Raw genomic sequence first — 20722 nt, forward strand, 5'->3', positions numbered from 1 at the left:
ATAAAAATCAAAAGATACTATGTAAAAATACAAACAGTTTTTAGATTATCACTGTACTTTTACATAGGTTATATGAACATAAGGAAAAGAATGTACTGCTGCCATTTGCAGATTGATTGTGAGTACTCTTAAGCGCAGCAACACTTTTTCATAGGTAATGGCTCACAGGTTTTTTGAAAGCTTAAGAAAAATAGAATACATATTAAAGTTGGATGGTATAAAAGGTTATTTTATATCTAAAGGTAAAAATCTTCACGATCTATATCTAATTTTTGATATTTTTAAAAATCATATAAATTGTGTAGTGGTTATAAAAGAAAAGTGTTAGGGGGCCTGTTCCATCGCGACTAAAAAGCTCATAATGTGATCATACATCACTTTGAGCCAGTGCTGTTTAACCTGTGGCATAAAAAGAGAATATTTTGTGCTAAATGAGTTTATTCATTGGTTCATCTTAGTTTTTAAATGTCTGATAATTGAAGCTGTTGTGTTTCCTGGACTTCCAGGTGATACAGATTTTTCTCCTTTCTTCCTCAGGCTTTTGAGAGACAACCCTCTCATTTGCTCATGTGACCTCCACTGGCTTCAGCAGTGGCAGCGTAATGAGCGAGGTGACCTGGACAACCAGATGTTGTCTTGTTTCTCTGACAACCAGGAAATACCCCTCAGCTCTTTGGTGATAGATAACTGCAGTGAGTTCTGTTTTCTTTTTGATATTTGAACTTCATTTTCACTCTTTAGACATGTGCAAACATTTAAAAGATGATAAAAGGTTTTAGGAACTAAAAGTAAAGTGAGAATGGTTTTAAAAATAATGCCATAAATAGTCTTAGATTGTTCCAGCTATTGTGGAGAAACCGACACAGTTCTGTGGACTTAGGCCGTCTCACTGTCTTCTGTCTCTATGTAATCCCAGACTGGCTCCATGATACTGAGATTTCAGTTCAGTGGCAGCGAGACCATCTGGTGCAGGACTCCTTTCTGAATATGGTTCTTTATGAGTATGGCTGCATGTTTGGGGTCATTGTAATAAAACTGTGGAACCAAACAGACACTTTCCAGATGCTACTGGTGACTGATAAATATCTCAAGTGCCTGAAACATTTGAGTTTGACACTAAAGGCTGTTTTTCTGCTTAGACCTAGTTTAATATGTGCACTTACAGTATGAGCAGGTTAGTATCACAGCAGCTAGTACTGAGACTAGTTGTAGTCCATGTTGTAATTTAGTGTGACGCCTCCAGTAAACCTGCACTAAGAAAGAGCTTTTCAGTGAAGGGGGAGAGATTCTGTATCTTGAAGTTACATTTTTGAAATGAAAGATATTTGCATATTCATATTATTAAAAATACATTTTTGACATGGTAATAAAATACTTTTGTGTAAAAAAAAAAAAAAAAACACTTCAGGCATATTTTCTTCATCTAACATCATGCCTGGAGGGGATCTTTAAATTTGTTATTGTAAAGGTCACAATGTATTTTTATCTTAATCTCTAAGTATAATTAATAAATTATCTTCATGTAATTGGCTTGAAAAGGAAAAATAATAATTTATTGTTCCTATTCTGTGTAACCATGTCTTCGACAAGCAGGTGCAGTAAAATGCAGGCAAGAAAATGGCGCAGCATTGTTGCTTTAATCACATCCAGTAGGAATAGCTTGTTGCCAGGAAACATATGAGAGATTTTGGCTCTGTGCTGTTTCTCCAAACTGCTAGAAAAAAAAAAAAAAAAAAAGCTTGACTCAGTTGTACCATCACATTAGCGACATGTGCTCACTGCTATGTGCTCGTGGTATCTCTCTGCTCTGCTGCTCTCAGGTCTGCCAGAGGTGACAATTATCCCCTCCAGAAACAAGATTCAAGAAGGAGGCAACCTGACATTTGAGTGCCATGTGACAGGAAGTCCCACTCCTAGTGTGAGATGGCGAACTGAGAAGCTCCACTCTCCCTTCTTTACTGAGGTAATGAAGAATTTGAAATTTGAAGTAAATGCATTAAAGTCAGAGAGACAGGAACAAAACATGCATGTGATACTGCAGGCACCACATGGCCAGAGACCTAAAATCCTGCGAATCCTTAGATTTGGGACTGAATGAATCAATCTGAGAAATATCTATTATCTATTTTTACTTCTATTCCTGCTTTTTGGATTCAACTTGAAAATAAGCCATCACTGCCTTTTTTATTTTGTCTGGCTATTTTTGCTTGTGGTTATATTTGTCTGAAGCAGCATGTCTGCAGCACCACCTAGTCATCTGTGTATACTTTTCCTTGAAATTGTCACTTAATCATTTTTTCTCCTTCATTCTGTGATTTTTTTTTCGCTGTTCTGCAAAGCCCTTTAGATCAACTGTGTTTACAGTGACATAAATGAAGTTCAGTTTAGCTCTGCAATCTGTGTATCCACAGGAGAGATAATTGGGTCACAGTTCATGCCTCTAACCTGTTTGGCTATAGATACATTGTGACCCAACTGCATTAACCTCCTTTGCTCTTTGTCTGCACTGTCGGCTGCCGCAGGAGAGAAGCTGGGGCTCCACATTAGAGCTGGTCCTTTACCTCACCAATGTTTCCTCCAAAGACAACCTGCGCAACCTGACTTGTGAGGCAGAGAACCAAGCTGGGCCTGAGGAGGACATGGTGCAATTGGACATTGAGTGTAAGTGCCTGAAAAATAAAACCACACTCCTGAAAGCTCACAGGCTCAATACAAGTCATCGGGCTTAATGGAGGTTAGGGCGAGAGCACACTGGGGCCATTTTTCTAGTGCAGGCAGGGTGGACAGCCAGAGAAAAGAAAAATGCACTGCACTGATTTTTTCTAAATGCCCCTTCTACAAATACGAGTCTGCACCCACCATGCTTCTAATGGAGCTCTCTGTCAGCTGCCACTCACTCTGGCGACTGGGGAGAAGTGTTAAAATAATATGAGTGAAGTGCTGCAGGTATGGCTTTCCATTTAATGCAGAGATACAATGTGAGGACAAAGAAGAGTGAACTTAGCTCTCCTTGCTCTTAACGAACTCTTTCACCTCACATACACTGTACTTTTAAATTACAGTTGCAGCTTTGACCCAGGAGATTTACTGTTGTTTTCTTTCAGATGCATTAGTGCATCTGGATTTTGAGGAACACTGAGGAATGACAGCACCCAGTGGTCCCACAGAAAACACAGTCAGATGCATTAGTGATACATTACTGAGAATACTGCCCAAACAATAACATATATCACCAACTCAGTGACACTCATTAGAAAATAAAGCCAAAAAGAGCAGGGGCGCCAATCAGCTGAAGCCAAATGCATGAGCATCAAGGGACAGATAATGAACATCAGGAAAATGGGGCTGATAACCCGTGCTAAGATCTGATTTGTGCCTGTGCTAATGGACTTTACCCTCCTACTCCGGAAAACCGCTTCATCCACTGTGATTGGCAGTCTGTAAATGCGTTAGTGCAGCTAATCTATCAGCATCAGCCCCCCTGGTGGATGGACACTCGTTAACCGACAGCCCTTTAATTACTCTTAATTACCTCCCTGAACAGTGGGTGTTTACTGCTGAGTGGCTCTCTGTGCCATTGATTCATGGTACTCATGTGGTTTCCCTTTTATAAGAGCTGTTTTTTTTTTTTTTTTTTGCAATGTCAATGTTTTTTAGTAAGTTTTATCAGAATCCATCATCACTTATTTAGTATGCAAAGATTACACGTAACTATGAATCTGCCTGAACTGATGCCAGGAATGAGTTGGTGTATTTGCCACATTTTTCAAAATGTTCATTGTTTCATTGTGAGACCTGTGAACCGGCAGCCTCATTAAATATAATTCTAGCCTTCTTTTTAACCCCTGTGGTGAAATAGCTCGTGTAAGATTAGGGGACTCTAATGGATGATTAGTTAAATGTGATAAATAGCACTAATTTTCACTCAGTGTAACGGACGTCAGTGAGCCCTGAGTAAAGTGGCAAATGCCTCAGTATCCCCTTAGCACAGCACTTTCTGAGTCTGGGTCATGGGTTAAGAGCTGCAGCATGGACATGGCAGAATGAGGGGTCTCTGCACTTGAGAGTCATGTTCGATCTAAACGAGGCCATTTCCTGTAACTTCGCATCTAGCGAAGCTTCCAGGTAGCTTTTGTGGTCAGGAGCACGACGATGACCAGAATTCATTATTCATAGCAGGTCAGCACAGGTTTGCAGTGTAGATGGAGAACATTGATTCATGGAAACTTACAGGGAACCTGTAGAGCACGTGACTCACCTTTACGGTATGTCATGTATGATCAAGGTGCACATTCAGCAACAAATCATGACCTATAGGCTTATCAATATACCTATTGACAATTATCAGTGGTAATTAATAATTAAGACATTTACTGTACTCTTCTACCATACTGCATTTCAGGCTGATATGTACTGATTGTACTTTTTACTCCTTTAAAGGTACCTGTCAGAGTAAGATTTTACTCACAGAATATATGATCAGTTTATAAAAGATTTTTAAACAAAATAAACTACCAATATAAATGAAGTAGTCTAGTTCTACCTCAACCAGCTAATCTATGTCAGTGCCACATATTAATACATCTAGTATAAGAATAAAATTATAAAAAAATAATAATTCATTCTGCATGATGAGCACTTTTATTTTACTTATAATTTACACTTATAAACTTATAATACTAATTAATGCTGGTCTTTTGCTTACAATGCAGTACAGTAATTTTATAGTGTGTTTCACAGTTTTTTTTTTAGAAAGTAGTGTTGCAACTATGATTTTCATTTTTGATTCATCTGCCAAATATTTTCTCTGTGTAAAACCTCGACAAAGTGAACAAATGCTAATGAGCCCAAAGTGACATCTTCCTATTCTGCAATACATAAAATTCAAATCTATTTAATCTACAACAAAATAAGACAATGTGGAGAAAATAAAGGGGAGAGGGTGGACCATGGTAAACATCTGAAATTATTAGAACTGTTTCCAATCCACTAATCACGGCTGACCTACCCCAAAATTTAGAGGAGAACATAAGATCTAAGCACAAACAAAGACTGAGAATAGGGGGAAACTGTAGGCCACTTTTATTCTGTAACTTTTGTCCAGAGCCAGACTTGGTGTTTTTGCCCAGCTGCAGTTTTTATACTAAGCTAACAGATTCTGGCTCTAGCTTTATATTTACCATACAGATGTGTGAGTGGTATCAATCTCTGGGTGAAATGTGAACAAGTGTTTTTTTTCCAAAATATCTAGCTATTGTTTTAAGTGTTTGTTTTCTTAGTTGATCCTTAACTTTAGATATTCCAGCTCTACTGTTTCATCTATCTACACATCTGTCATCTCACACCAGTTCCAGTCAAAATCCTCTTCCTGAGGGATGCAGAGCAGCAACATCACTGGTGTTTCCCCTTTGCTGTGGATGGTAATCCTGAACCAAGCATCACATGGCTGTACAACGGCAGAGAGCTGAAAGAAAACACCTACACATACACCCAGTTCATCACCGAATCTGGGGATGGATCGGTGAAACATGGCTGTCTCTTCCTCAACAAGCCCACCCACATCAACAACGGCTACTACACTATGATTGTGCAGAACAAACTGGGAAGGGATGAAGCCACTGCCACAGGGATGTTTATGGACAACCCCTTCGACCCGCTCGATCCTGAGGGGATAATTCCTGGTAAGTTCCTGAAACAGTTTTTTCTCTGATCAGTTTGTCATAATAAATAGAGGTCACTGGCTGGTCCAGTGTTCAAATGACTAATTGATTCATTGGTAACATTTTACAGTAAGACGCACAATATACTGAGCCACTAAAAGCAATGAATAAATTGACATACGTTTCAAATTCCACAGAATTAGTGATGCTCATGCAAGTTCAAATGAATCAGCAGCAGGCTACGTGAAGAAAAACAGCAAGTCCCAGTTGTAGCTCCACAGGTTCATGTGTCTAACTCTTGAAATGACTCTTAAAATAATTTCTTCTAACAAAAATGTATTAAAAAAATTGCACCAGTTGTCGTATTAACCAACCGGAGTACTTTAACGAAATAATGATAAGAAAAATAAACTGCACTGAGAACCAGCAAATGTCTCACCTGTGACATACTGTAAAGATTTCTTTGAGACAACAGGTTTGGAGTCAAAACTGACATTTTGAGAAAGGACACAGCAGTTTACAAATACACTGGGAGCTTAAAGGTTGTCATAATGACAAGTGTAATTACACTGACCTTCATCAATCCAGTAGCAAAGGTCTCTTCATAGATTTGTAACAACATACACAAAATCTCTGAGAAACCAAACAACAAACCTCATGATCACAGCTGAGCATGTTAAAGTGCTTCAAATGTGTGTCTCAGTTTGAAGGCACAACACAGCGTTACCTAACCTGAGCCTGTCTCACACAACATGTTGAACACCACCACCTACCATATCAACAACAGTCCAATTATAGCAGCTTACCGGACAGTAACACCACATTTCGTTACAATGACCAGATCATGGCAACGAGGGAGAAAGTGACCAAATGAAAAACTATTTCAGTCACGTAGTCAGGATATTACTCTGAATGTCACAAAAATGATTCGATGGACAAGTTAAAAACTATTCTGGACAGCACAATGTGAATGATTGTCCTGGACAGTGAAAAAGAGTTAAGTCTATACTTAAACAGTATGCACACAGAGGTTTGTTCAGTTGGAGATAAGAGGTAACATACCAGATACCTGACACTGTGATAATAATATACATAAGTGGTACTTGGGCTGAATGTGGATACACAGTTGGTGTTCCATTATTCTGTCGTTATCAGGCACTTTCCATGGTTTAATATGGAAACAGGTTGTGTGTGAATGTTTGACAAGCTGCTAAATAGTCAGTGCAACCCTGAACAGCACAGGTTGTATCTTTGGATCTGTTCACTGTGTCTTTATAAATTTGTTTGTGTTCTCGCTTCCCACATGCCAGTCATTGATGGGGATCCAAGTAAGTCTTTGATTTCGATTGTCTTAAGAACAAAACACCAAAACAAGCCACCTCTAAACTGCACAGACCTGATGGGACATATTTTTACAAATCTTGTTCTGTCCTCAGTTCCTACAAACAAATCAGACATGGATGTCACAGAGAATCCGGAGAGCCGAGTGTTTGTGGTACGTCTGAGCATTATCATTCCCCACATAAATGTACTGAATAAATAACATGTTAATATCAGTCTTTTTGCTCATACAGGTGTCTGTGGCCGTGGGTCTCGCTGTGTTTGCTTGTACTTTTCTTCTCATCATGGTTTTGGTTATTAACAAGTGTGGCCAGCATTCCAAGTTTGGAATTCACCGTAAGTTACCACACATTCTTTCATTTTTCTACATGTATAGCGACTAGTTAATTAACAACTTATTTGACAGTGTGGGAAACCCTGCATTAGTAGCTGTTAGCACAACACACCTGAATCCCTGAGCAAACTGCTGGTGCTCAAATTGTATTGCGGTTAATGAAGGTGCCAGATTTTAAATGAAGAAGATGCATGGAAATAAAGATTATATCACTGGTTCTTCAGTGTTGATTTTGATCTTTTATTGTCCATCGTGGGTCTGATACCATGGCAGGACTGTTATATCAGTGCAGTACCTTTCTAATCGAATGAGTTTCTATGAAATTAAATTACCTGCAAATCAAACTTCACTCAGAATCAGTAAAAAATGTCTGTTGCATTGAGAAATTTTGGAGTAAAAATACCTTCCTAAGAAAGACAACTGATGCAGTGTGACTTTTCATATCTATTTTCAGTATTTTAATTCCATACATGTCTGTTGCTGTGTGTGACAAAAGGAGTCAAACCCAGTAGTTGACTTTGACTCAGCCCTGAACCACATCTAAAAACACATATGTGAGCTGGAATGAGCCATAATCAAATATTCTGTCAGGCTCTCACAAGGTAATGCACATGAGAGACTGACTAATATAGAATTTCTACTGAACTGTAACTTTGCACACAGGCAGCTGCTGTGCCGGCCTGGGCTAAAGTGCCTTAATTACTGCATGAGAATGGCGGCAAAAACCTCTCCTGGCCACCGCCACGTGGTGAGGGCCATTAAAGAAGATGGATGGAGGAACAGCCAGACGTGATCTAGCTCCACTCTGACCCCACCCCTCCAACACACACACACACACACACACACACTTCTCACTTTCAAAGTGCCTAAGTGGGCCTGATTGCCTAAGTGGACCCTGCTCCCTGTTTCCTTCCCTGCATCGCGTCTGTGCTCTCCCTTTATTGTTCATTATTTTTTTTTATTTTCAACCATGTTTGACTCTGGGGGTTCTGTGGTTTGCCTTGCTGAGTGGGGTTTTACAATTTGGGCCCCAGTTGTCTGGCTTTTAATACATCCAGTAGTGTAGTCAGGGGTTGCAAACCATTCAGGCTTCCTATATGGTCATTTTTCAGTTCAATGCATCTTGATTGCTGCGTTGTTGATGATGATGATTATTAGAGCTTGTCATCTTTCGTCACCATGGTACCAACATATGTGCAACCAAGTAAGTAGCAGAAAACATCAATTCCTGAGGAGGAAAAATGGAATCTGAATTACTTCTCTTGATGGCTGCTGCAATCACAAATGGTTGGAGACTGATTAGGTGTTACATGTCTAAGTTTTACTTGTTTGTGTCACTCCCTGTTTCATTAGGTTCATCAGTTTTAGGCACAGAGGATGACCTGGCTGTGTCGCTTCGTTTCATGAACTTTGGATCTAGCCCGCCTTCTTCAGATGAAGACTCTGGTTTATCCAGCTTCGTAGAGAATCCTCAGTACTTCTGTGGCATCATCAAGGACAAAGACATGTGTGAGTACTGCTAAGCTTGTTTCTACTCTGCTGATGTTTGGTGGTCACTTACAGACACGCAAGGTTGTTCCCCAAGATGTAATCTTTTTCATCTGGGATGTCTTGTTTCTATAGAATTTAACTGCAATCAGAGTATAAAGGTTTCAACCAAATATTCAAGCGTTTTCTACATTTCTGCGGTCAGGTGTTCAGCACATTAAACGACAGGACATTGTGTTAAAGTGGGAGCTGGGTGAAGGAGCATTTGGCAAAGTCTACCTGGCAGAATGTGCTAACCTCAGCCCAGACAGCGACAAGATGCTGGTCGCCATCAAGGTGAGCAGCTCTTTACCACTTCCTTCACTGTGTGAAAGGCTCAATCTCAATCTCTCTTTTATAGTATTTTCATTCCCTCCAAACATCGGCACAGTCAAACAGTGAAACAATGTCAGTCTAGGTCTAAGCAGGAGACACACTTTTTCAAACAAAATAGTCCTATTTACAATAAGTAGTGCCAAGTTACTCTTTTCTGCATGAACTGCAAAACTCATTTTACTACAAACAGGTAAAAATCCTTCCATACACATGCAACGTTTTCATTTCTCTACTGCCCACTATCTTTTAAAGGCAAAAATACCCAAGAAATCAATACTTTAAACAGCATGTTAGTGTTAAGTACACGAAAAAGCTAACTGTTACCACACCGACAAGTACGAGTAAGTACACCGCACTTATACTTAAACGCTTCATATACTGAAATAACATCCTGTGGTTTCAGATTGAGATGTCTTTGTTAAAGGACATTCAGCTGGTTTAATACATGGCTCAGTAATGCAAATGTTAATGCAAACCACAGTGAATAAAAACAAGACGATGAATCGCTATCATCCATTAATCAGACGTTGGCTTTTACTGCAACACATCATCACTCATGAACAGGGATGCAGCAAGGAATTGTGGGACCAGTGGACAAAAACACATCCAAACCACACAGCTAGCAGATAAAGATTTCTAACATTTTTATTTTAACTCCAATAGCCAACATGTACTGCCAAACAATAGATGTACAGTGGGTACGGAAAGTATTCAGACCCCTTTAAATTTTTCACTCTTTGTGTCATTGCAGCCATTTGCCAAAATCAAAAAAGTTCATTTTATTTCTCATTAATGTACACTCAGCACCCCATCTTGACAGAAAAAAACAGAAATGTAGAAATTTTTGCAAATTTATTAACAAAGAAAAACTGAAATATCACATGGTCATAAGTATTCAGACCCTGTGCTCAGTATTGAGTAGAAGCACCCTTTGGAGCTAGTACAGCCATGAGTCTTCTTGGGAATGATGCAACAAGTTTTTCACACCTGGATTTGGGGATCCTCTGCCATTCTTCCTTGCAGATCCTCTCCAGTTCTGTCAGGTTGGATGGTGAACGTTGGTGGACAGCCATTTTCAGGTCTCTCCAGAGATGCTCAATTGGGTTTAGGTCAGGGCTCTGGCTGGGCCAGTCAAGAACGGTCACAGAGTTGTTCCGAAGCCACTCCTTTGTTATTTTAGCTGTGTGCTTAGAGTCATTGTCCTGTTGAAAGGTGAACCTTCGGCCCAGTCTGAGGTCCTGAGCACTCTGGAAGAGGTTTTCTTCCAGGATATCTCTGTACTTGGCCGCATTCATTTTTCCTTCAGGTGCAACCAGTCGTCCTGTCCCTGCAGCTGAAAAACACCCCACAACATGATGCTCCCACCACCATGTTTCACTGTAGGGATTGTATTGGGCAGGTGATGAGCAGTGCCTGGTTTTCTCCACACATACCGCTTAGAATTAACGCCAAAAAGTTCAATCTTGGTCTCATCAGACCAGAGAATCTTATTTGTCATAGTCTGGGAGTCCTTCATGTGTTTTTTGGCAAACTCTATGCGGGCTTTCATGTGTCTTGCACTGAGGAGAGGCTTCCGTCGGGCCACTCTGCCATAAAGCCCCGACTGGTGGAGGGCTGCAGTGATAGTTGACTTTGTGGAACTTTCTCCCATCTCCCTACTGCATCTCTGGAGCTCAGCCACAGTGATCTTTGGGTTCTTCTTTACCTCTCTCACCAAAGCTCTTCTCCCACGATTGCTCAGTTTGGCTGGACGGCCAGGTTTAGGAAGAGTTCTGGTCGTCCCAAACTTTTTCCATTTGAGGATTATGGAGGCCACTGTGCTCTTAGGAACCATGACTGCTGCAGAAATTCTTTTGTAACCTTGGCCAGATCTGTGCCTTGCCACAATTCTGTCTCTGAGCTCCTTGGGCGGTTCCTTCGACCTCATGATTCTCATTTGCTCTGACATGCACTGTGAGCTGTAAGGTCTTATATAGACAGGTGTGTGCCTTTCCTAATCAAGTCCAATCAGTGTAATTAAACACAGCTGGACTCCAATGAAGGAGCAGAACCATCTCAAGGAGGATCAGAAGAAATGGACAGCATGTGAGTTAAATATGAGTGTCACTGCAAAGGGTCTGAATACTTATGACCATGTGATATTTCAGTTTTTCTTTTTTAATAAATTTGCAAAAATTTCTACATTTCTGTTTTTTTCTGTCAAGATGGGGTGCTGAGTGTACATTAATGAGAAATAAAATGAACTTTTTTGATTTTGGCAAATGGCTGCAATGACACAAAGAGTGAAAATTTTAAAGGGGTCTGAATACTTTCCGTACCCACTGTATGATCAACAACCTTCTCAACCTTGATGAGGCCTCATATTCATCAAATAATCAAATTCCTGCATTCCTATATGCTGGAATTTGATTATTTGATATATATGCAGGAATTTGCATGAATTAATTAATTAATTAAAAATGCTTGAATTGTTTACTTGTGTTTTTATGTGACGGTCTATTGATTTGTGTCAATGGTCTCAGACTCTGAAGGATGCCAACGAGTCGACCCGACAGGACTTCCAAAGAGAGGCGGAGCTGCTGACGGTGCTCCAACACCAGCACATCGTGCGATTCTATGGTGTCTGCACAGACGGGGAGCCACTGGCCATGGTGTTCGAATACATGAGGCACGGAGACCTAAACCGTTTTCTAAGGTATGTAGCAGACCTGGCCATGATGCCCTAAGAGTCACAAACTCACTACAGTCCAAACGTCTCTCTCTGCTGAGCAACGTGCTGAACCTCCCAGCAGTAAATGTGAGCAGGAAGGGTTAGTCAACTGCTTTTTGTTATGTCATCACTCAAAATGTTACCCTTCAAATACTGTACGTCCTTCATCTCAGTAAAGGTAACAGATGTAACATATATATATTTCATTTCAAATGTATCATGCCTCAACATTTAGACATTTTTCACATCACAGTTTGACTTGTCACAGCAGGCAAAGGAGAAATGCAGGTGTTAGTAATAATACTAATGATGACTTCTGTTCAAGTGTCTCACTAACAATGAGCCATGACAGTGTGACAGTGAGCCAACATGCACCACACTAGGACTCTGAAACGGCTAAATGGCATTTGGCCATCAGAAATTGTCTTATTTACACTAGATGGTTAGTAACTTCATCGATTAGCTGATTGACAGAAAATGAATCAGCAACAATTATTTTGATTAATGGTTGAAATAATTTAAAAAAAAATAAAAATAAAAATTTTGAAAGTATTTTTAAAGTATGTTACTGAACAGAATGTATGTGCTTTTTGTGAAAATCTGCAGATTAGCAACAAGAGATGACATAAAGGCATTAAGATATAAAAGAAGTACAATATAGTGAGAAGGCCAGTGAAAAGGTCTATTGCCTCATTGTCTGGATTCATCTTTTTGCTCTTGTAGTGACCTCAATTATGCCCCTTTAGTTTCACTGCCCACTTTATCATTTACACATGAATTAAATAGTTAATAATTGATTCATAAAACATTACTATAGAGTTATGTACAGATACACTAAAAGACTTTTTAAAGTCATTATTAATTTATAGAACATTAATACTGTTTTTTTCCTATTTTTTAAATTTTAATTAAAATTTATTAGAATTTCTCCTAGGAACACATTATTTAAATGTGTTACTGAAGACTCCACTTACACACATCCACAAAAAATGCCAAATATTTAAATCTGCCCAGGAAACATTTTTATTGCTGATACCTAAATAACTGTTGAACAGAAACTCTGATATACACATAAGTGACTACAGTTTCCTAAAGCTGCCATGAGCCACTGTGACCCCTCTTAGCTGGCTTGGTGGACCATGTCGTTCCAGTGTGGCTGTGGACTGTATTAAGTAGAAATGCATAAAGTGTGACGGACCTAGATAAAGTCATTAGTTGCGTACACTGCCAAGGAAAGGTTTGGAGAAACTCTCTTATTCCATTCAGTGGGAAAATGTGCTCAAACTTTAGGCCGGGAGTGTAAATTGCCTGGAAAAGTTTTATTTTAGCAAGCACTTGTGTCATAATTTCTCTCCTTTCTACTTGTAGTTTTATCACCAGGAGTAATATAGAAAATTGAAGCTGCAGTAAATTGTATAAGTTGCCTTGCTAAATCAAAAATTGTTGCACACAGTCATAGTTGGTCAAAATGTAATTCACAACATATCAAGGCACAGGACAATAATAATTACACAATATCCTTACACAAACTAGCAAATATAGAGAACTTCAAATGTGGCAGAGTTTTATTTGAAAACTAATGGACAGACTAAATAACCTGATTCAGCAGGAAAGCAGAAACAGGTTTCCTTGAACCCTATAATGGTCTAATGTGGTATATGGAGAAGTGCTTATGTAGCAAATTGTTTCATAATAACACTTAGCTTGTTGTGTGACATGATGATGGAAGAGCTTTAAAACATGTTCTTTCAATAATTTAAACAGTTATTTAACAACATCTAAGTTTAGAAACCTCTGGGGGAAGTTGAAGGAGTCACTGCGGACTGAGGCGGTTTTGACCCATTTGTGCTCACTTGGCACCTGGGAAACCATCTGACAAAACTATTAGAGCAGACATGGTTGATGCTATCTGCCAGGTGTCCTCCACAGGAGGCAGATTGGAAATGAAAATGCACAGACAAACACTTGCACATGCATGCACACAGAATTTTCCAAAGATATATGTTACGGATGGATGGAAATCACATTTCCAGCAGACAGAATTGGTGAAACATCTGAGGGCCCCCACGATGCAGCTGCTTTCCCACCCTGCCACCTGCCTTTTAAACTAATAGTAACTGTATAGACAACTTCCTTTGTAAGGAGGGGACAAAGTGGAGAGGAGAGATATTAGGATGGATGGAGACACATCATCTGTGATTTGCTCATTTAGGCTGGAGTTAGACGTGAGAGTGGGTGTTTATGATCCTCACAAACCACTGAGGGTCAATGAGCTCTGCATCTCCGAATTGCATTATTGCAAATCAATTGTAGATGTATTACAAGCCTTATGTTTTCTATTAAGCATCATTGTTAAATGGCTTTATTATGGCATGGTCATACTGACCAGACTGTGATGCTCTCAATGTAAGAAAAGTTCAATCTGCAGATTGCACGCTGGGATCCTTGTCCCTCAGGTCACTGATGCTATAGTTACAAAGATACTGAGGAACCAGCCTAGTGTTTTATTAATCTGTGCAGCTAATAAAAACAGAATATCAGAGGGCAACATGTTCTGTTCTTTCCCTTTTCATTTTAAGGCCAAGGGTTTAGTTCATAATGCAGCAAATAAAATCAATGTGGTACATCTGATTATAATGCTGCTGCAATGCAAAAAAAAAAATCTCTTCTATGTAGAAGAAAAATGTTATCTGCCAGACAAGCAAAAATGAATAACATTTCTTAATTATAACACAAAATGGAATGTTAAAGACTGATTAGTGGTCTGTAAATGGTTTGGCTTGTGGTTTCATACTAATAAACATCTCATTGGTCATTTTAGACGTCCATGTTTTGTTAGACCATTTTTCTCGGTAACTTATCACATGGTTTCATTTAAATAACGAAAGCCATCAAGGTCAAATCATCCATTATTTAAAAAAAAAACAATCAATCAATGATTATGAAAAAGTCCAAAAACAGGAAATGAAAATTGACTGAACTTCTAACCACATTAATCTCCCCCTGACCCATCAGGTGTGTCTGGTGACTCCTGGGAGAGGGCTCAACCCCTATGTTGGGAAACACTGACTAAACTACAAACTTTATATGAACAGGTTGAAACTAGCCAAACCTTGACCAGCTACAAGAGTAACTCACTGGTGCATCGGTAACATAGTAACATAGACATTGAAGTACATTGTGATTGATAGTACTTCTGTACTTTTACTTAACTAAGAGTTTGAATGCAGGACCCGTAGTACACAAGTTACAGCTCTAAATATTTCTTCCACCACTGCCTGGGTCTAATTTCCCACCTTGTCCCCATGTGTTTTCACTAATAAAGCACACATATTCAGCTATTAAAATAACCTGAATGTAAAGTAGATGTGGAATCAAGCAGCCTTGTTCCAAAAACACTCACGTGTCCATTGTTTTCAGAGCTCATGGCCCTGATGCTCGTATCCTGGAGGAGTCGAAGATGCCCCCGATGGGTCAGCTCACTCTGCCCCAGATGCTGCACATCGCAGCCCAGATCGCCTCAGGCATGGTTTATCTGGCATCACTGCACTTCGTCCACCGCGACCTGGCAACCCGCAACTGTTTGGTGGGAGAGGGCCTGGTGGTCAAAATTGGAGACTTTGGCATGTCGCGAGACATCTACAGCACAGATTACTATCGTGTAAGTGGCTGGAAAACACTTGTTTTGTTTGAGGTTCGGGATTAAAAGCTTAAAATCCTAAAGGGTTTTTTATGTTAGTGAAAGATTTCCCAAATGAAATATGCTGACTTGCTGCTCAATGCACAGGTTCAAAAAAAACTAAAACCTGGATAATTTCCAGACCTCACTTTTCAGAGTTCACTTTACAGAGGCATTGGCTTGGTAAATCACAGAACCGCTGTGAAATGTTTAGGTTGATTTTAGCTCATAATGTCCAGTTACAGTCTGATGAAGTGCAATGTTTTTGGCACAGAGGAAGATACAAGGTAGCCTGATCCCACCTGGCTTCTCAGCATGGCTTCTAAGATGACCCTTTTAACATATCAATATTTCCTATTCCAAGTAGAGCACAGATTTCGAAAGGTAGATGCCAGCATTTTCAAATGCTAAATATTTCCTTTAGATATTCATGTTTCAGATGAATATCCCCATACCCTCTGCTTGAAACTTTTGAGTTTTCTGAAGTGAGTTTGGTGAAAGCTGAATAATTGCACTGTGGTTACCTGTATTTTATTTTCAGAGGCCTTGGTGGACTTGAACTGAAAACCACCTGATTGTTATTTGCAGAGGTCGTCCCTGTTACAGCATGATTTTGCTCTCAAACAATTTGCAGTAATAAAGATTCGTTCCAAGGAGTTTTTCATTGAAAAAATAAAAACAAAAGAGCTTTTCGTTGGAAGTGGGTCATTTTCTTTTTCCCTTTTTAAATATTGAATTAAACAATGAACTGAAGAGGTAATAGACTTTCTGTCCAGAATATTTGGGTCACATTGATTTCTAGCTGCTCTTCCACACAGGCACAGATAGTTCAAGGATGGACAGTAATGGGAATCTATTTGAGATTTGGTTAAAGCACGTCTGCTGTGAAAGGATGGCACGGATGCGTAACTTCAAGTTTTAAATGTTTACCTTGAGTTTTCCATTATGCATTAAATACTTCACATTCCCCTACATGAATTCATTTTGGATGTGGAGTTGGCATACATACAGTGCCTTGTCTTCCTCCTCAGGTGGGGGGACGTACGATGCTGCCAATCCGCTGGATGCCTCCGGAGAGCATCATGTACAGGAAGTTCACCACTGAGAGCGACATCTGGAGCTTTGGCGTGGTCCTCTGGGAGATCTTCACCTATGGCAAACAGCCCTGGTACCAGCTGTCCAACAGTGAGGTGGGTTTAGACAGAAAATTATGCAACAATTAAGGCTTTTTGCTTCTTTCTGCTTTTTTGTTTTGTCAACTGTTGGCTGTCAAAGTCAAAGGCAGCACAGGCACCCCTGCCTCACGTAAAAGGCCAGTTCTCCCACATTATATATTTTTTTCTTATTTCTCTCTTGTGGTATGAAGCCACGCAGAAAATTTTGGTTTTATTTCTTTTCTTTTCTTTTGCCAATACAAAAGAGGTCATTCAAATTTCAGCTATTCTGCTCAGAACACTGAGTATTTGTTACTGTGGGTGATTCACAGTACACATTGCAGACGGTCTTCGTTAGAATTGCTATTCTTTGATTGAAAATAGTTCCAATGAAAACTCTTCACCACAAAACCTTGATGAAAAAAAAACTATCTGCATGTCTATATAACGCTAGAGTTATGGTAAAATTATTATGTCATTTGGATGAACAAAGACACATATTTGAAGTCTTGCCACATTCAGGTAATAAAGTGCAATAATGATGAGGACAGAGCCAGCAGCCAGTTAGCGTAGCTCCACTCTTTGACTGGAAACCAGTATAACCAGCCAAATGTGATGTTTTCACATTTGCTGCGGCAGATGGTGCATTTTGTTTCCTTTGGACAGAGCCAGACTGGCTGTTTTGCTTTGTTTCCAGCATTTGAGCTAAGCTACGCTAACTGTTTGCAGCTTCATAATCAGCCCACAGTGACGACACTGGTACCAGTCTTCTCATTTAAGTCTCCGCAAGAAACCGAATAAATGTGTTAGTCAAAATGTCACGGAGGCAGACACTGCATTAGGTGACAGGTGGTTAAACAGGTGAACAGAAACTTCAATTTCACATACTTTATCAAAATGTAAACAAATAAAGGCTGAAATGACATGAACTTATTATTTTGAGAGTGTTGGGAAGGGGAATAAATACAATTTCTTATTTCCTTACATAAGATTTTCAATGAAAGGGGTTGCAATGGAGTATATTTTTGTACTTTTACTTAAGGACCTGAATACTTCCTCTACAAATCAAACTTACAGAGCAAAACATCTTCATAGCAGCTGTAAATTCTTCACTGTATATGTTGCTGAACTTTTACACAGCTCCACGCTCTTAAACTGATCAATAGGTTCATAGTAATTAAGGGCAGTCCAGTCTAGCCTTTTTAGTTTGAGCACCAAGAAGTGGGACTCCACTGCGACCACAGCAGTGCTATTACAGGCCGAAACCCTCTCTCCTTTCAACAGAAGGGTAGATCATTTTCCTTTGCACTCAATTCTAATCTCATTGCCTTTCATTTTTGCCCAGGCCCAATGAGCTGTAACCTTGTTAACCTAATCTGTCTCGGGCAATGAGGGACAGGTGAAATTATCATGTTGCCTAAACATACACTGTCTGATAAATCATCCCAAAATACCGAGCCTGCATGCCATGGCGACAGCAGCCATGTTGGGCAGTATTTCAGCTGCGAGGCTGATGATGGGACATGTTGGCGTGAAGTGGCTCAGTGCTGACAGGCCTCTTCTGTTCATTGGATCAGGCTAAGGTTAACAACAGGGAAGAGATTGAGCCCGTAACCCTTCAAATGGAGAGTGCGGTGAAATCCTCTCTCTCATCCTCGACAGTGATTTATTCACTGAGCACCAAGAGCGTGTGAACTCAATCAATCATCGCAGCCATTAGTGTCTGAGCTGGAGGTTATTCATATTTTGGCTGCTCTCATTTGATAGGAGGTCTCTGCTAATGGACACGTATCTGCAAATCTGTAGATACAAAGGCTGTTGTGTCAAAAAGAAAAATCTGTTTATTAAAAATTATTTCTCCTTGGTGCAGCACAGATGTGGTGATTGTAAGAGTCTGTCTGAATGACTTTTTAATCAATATCCTTAAAACCAAACTGATAAGTCTGATAAAAGCTACTCAACACTGTAACCACTATTTCTACATTTTATTGGTTTGTATTAAAATATAGAACTTTTATCATAATTTGTGTATAATTTACTGTAATTACAATGTAATTACAGTTTGTGCGACCACCTCAATATAACAAGAGAATCAAATTCTATTTAAGAAGCTCACCTTTAAAAAAAAAAAATATTGCATTAAAAAAAAAAAAAAAAATCAACAGCACCTCTTTCCAAAGAATTATTTAGTTTTTATAAAGCCTATTTCTTATAAATTTATTCAGAACAGATAGTAAAACTTTGATCTTGTGAGCTTTTATCTAGTTCTGTTATCATGTTAAAATCTGTCTGATAGTTGTGACCAAATATCTACAAAACTAATCACATTCCCGTGAACCTGCATTTTGTGTAGAGCCCATTAACATGCTAAACTAAGACCATAAACATTGTACTCACTTTAGTATTTTGCTCAAAGCACAACAGCCAGCACAGCAGACACGGTCAGTTTTTGGGTCTGTTGTTGCAACACACAAAGGAAATGGAGGAACTGCTCACAGCTGCAAAAAATAAAATTGTTAGTGATACAACTCCAAAGCAATTTTGTAAAACAAAAAAAGTAGTAAATGTTATGGGAAGCATTTTGATGTCTATTACAGTTTAACATCCAGAGGTGCAGTTTGATTGGCAACCAATGGCACATAGATAATTTCCTGTTAATATATTCTAAATAAGTAAATAATGTTCTTGTATGCAAAGCACTAACAGTCTACATTCTACTGATGACTATGTGGTAGATACTGCATAGCACTGGTCCATAGTATGGAATTTCAGCATCTGCCTCAGAAACCCAGGGCTGGTTGGGTATCACTTAACACTAGATGTACAATGAGACAATATGATTACGCAATAGTACACAATCTGTAAAAGGTTAATGAATCATGGTTTTAAATTTCTACAGGCCATCGAATGCATCACGCAGGGACGGGAACTGGAGAGGCCACGCACCTGCCCCAAAGAGGTGTACCTGTTGATGCAGGGCTGCTGGCAGAGGGAACCACAGCAGAGGATGGTCATCAAGGACATCCACAGCCGCCTGCTGGCTCTGGTGAAGAACCCGCCTGTTTACCTGGACATCCTGGGCTAAAGGGGCCAAGAACCAACCAGGGAGTGGAAATCAGAGGCTGGGGAAGCTGGACTTTTGTTTTGAGACATCTGACTTCTATTTCAATTGCTTTTGCTTTGATGATAAATTTCAGCTTTTATTTTGTATCTGTCATTCTCTGGAAACCTGTCAATGTTTACCAAAATGTCTAATTGTATCTGAATTGGAATCAGCCTGACAGAGGGACATGCATGGGTAAGTGTTGAAGTAACAATATTAGGGCTTTACATTGCTGGGAATGCGATGGTAGATGATGGCGTTATGTGGATTATGACTCTGAAGTCCCTGCAGAGGTTTGTGATACGAGCTCTGGTACATTTTATACAACTCTATAGCCAACACTTCTGTTTACAGGCAATTACAAAAAGAAACTGATGATTTCAGGAGAGGGCACTTCACTTTGAGTCAAACATGAAATCCAGCATTACAGATTTGGGTACAGCAGTTGTATAGTATAATTACTGATTTTGGGTAAGTTTTGATATGGGAGGTTATTTAAAGGCTTTCAGTAAATGTATATAAGAGAACCAAGTTGTAAAATCAAAACCTTTGAAAGCTTGTTTGTTTCTCATGTGTCAAATCTAGCGCATCATATATTTTTCAAAAAACAAAGTGTCATTAGTTTCCAGGTATATTAATCACTGTGTTTACATTTAATGCTGTCAGTTTTGCCATCATACATGATTAAAAAATACTTCCAAAGAACTGAGATTTGACCTGTGACCAAGACTCACTCAGGAGTGGCTTTTGTACACATTAGTGATGTTTAACATGCTGCTGAAACGTTCCAAATCAAAGCACTGCAGTGAAATTTGGCACGCGGAGAGAGGTGAGGGCGAGGTGGTGGGGAGGTGATACCCTCAGATGGTTTTAGAAGT

The 20722-nt window shown here is 39.5% G+C and overlaps 1 protein-coding gene across 1 annotated transcript in view; it reads left to right on the top strand.

Annotated features, from left to right (window-relative positions):
• The window catches only part of ntrk1 (neurotrophic tyrosine kinase, receptor, type 1), a 28363-nt gene extending 8537 nt beyond the window's left edge, over window positions 1-19826 (top strand). The window contains exons 5-17 of the mRNA XM_026317614.1: window positions 538-692; window positions 1821-1963; window positions 2523-2661; window positions 5349-5681; window positions 6971-6988; window positions 7097-7155; window positions 7235-7337; window positions 8689-8844; window positions 9029-9159; window positions 11721-11893; window positions 15329-15569; window positions 16619-16777; window positions 19641-19826. Coding sequence (XP_026173399.1) covers window positions 538-692; window positions 1821-1963; window positions 2523-2661; window positions 5349-5681; window positions 6971-6988; window positions 7097-7155; window positions 7235-7337; window positions 8689-8844; window positions 9029-9159; window positions 11721-11893; window positions 15329-15569; window positions 16619-16777; window positions 19641-19826 — 1996 coding nt within the window. The remainder of the gene's footprint in view (window positions 1-537; window positions 693-1820; window positions 1964-2522; window positions 2662-5348; window positions 5682-6970; window positions 6989-7096; window positions 7156-7234; window positions 7338-8688; window positions 8845-9028; window positions 9160-11720; window positions 11894-15328; window positions 15570-16618; window positions 16778-19640) is intronic.
• Window positions 19827-20722: the final 896 nt, after the last annotated feature.

Source organism: Mastacembelus armatus, chromosome 16 (genome assembly GCF_900324485.2).
Source record: "Mastacembelus armatus chromosome 16, fMasArm1.2, whole genome shotgun sequence".
In the NCBI taxonomy this organism is placed as follows: Eukaryota; Metazoa; Chordata; class Actinopteri; order Synbranchiformes; family Mastacembelidae; genus Mastacembelus; species Mastacembelus armatus.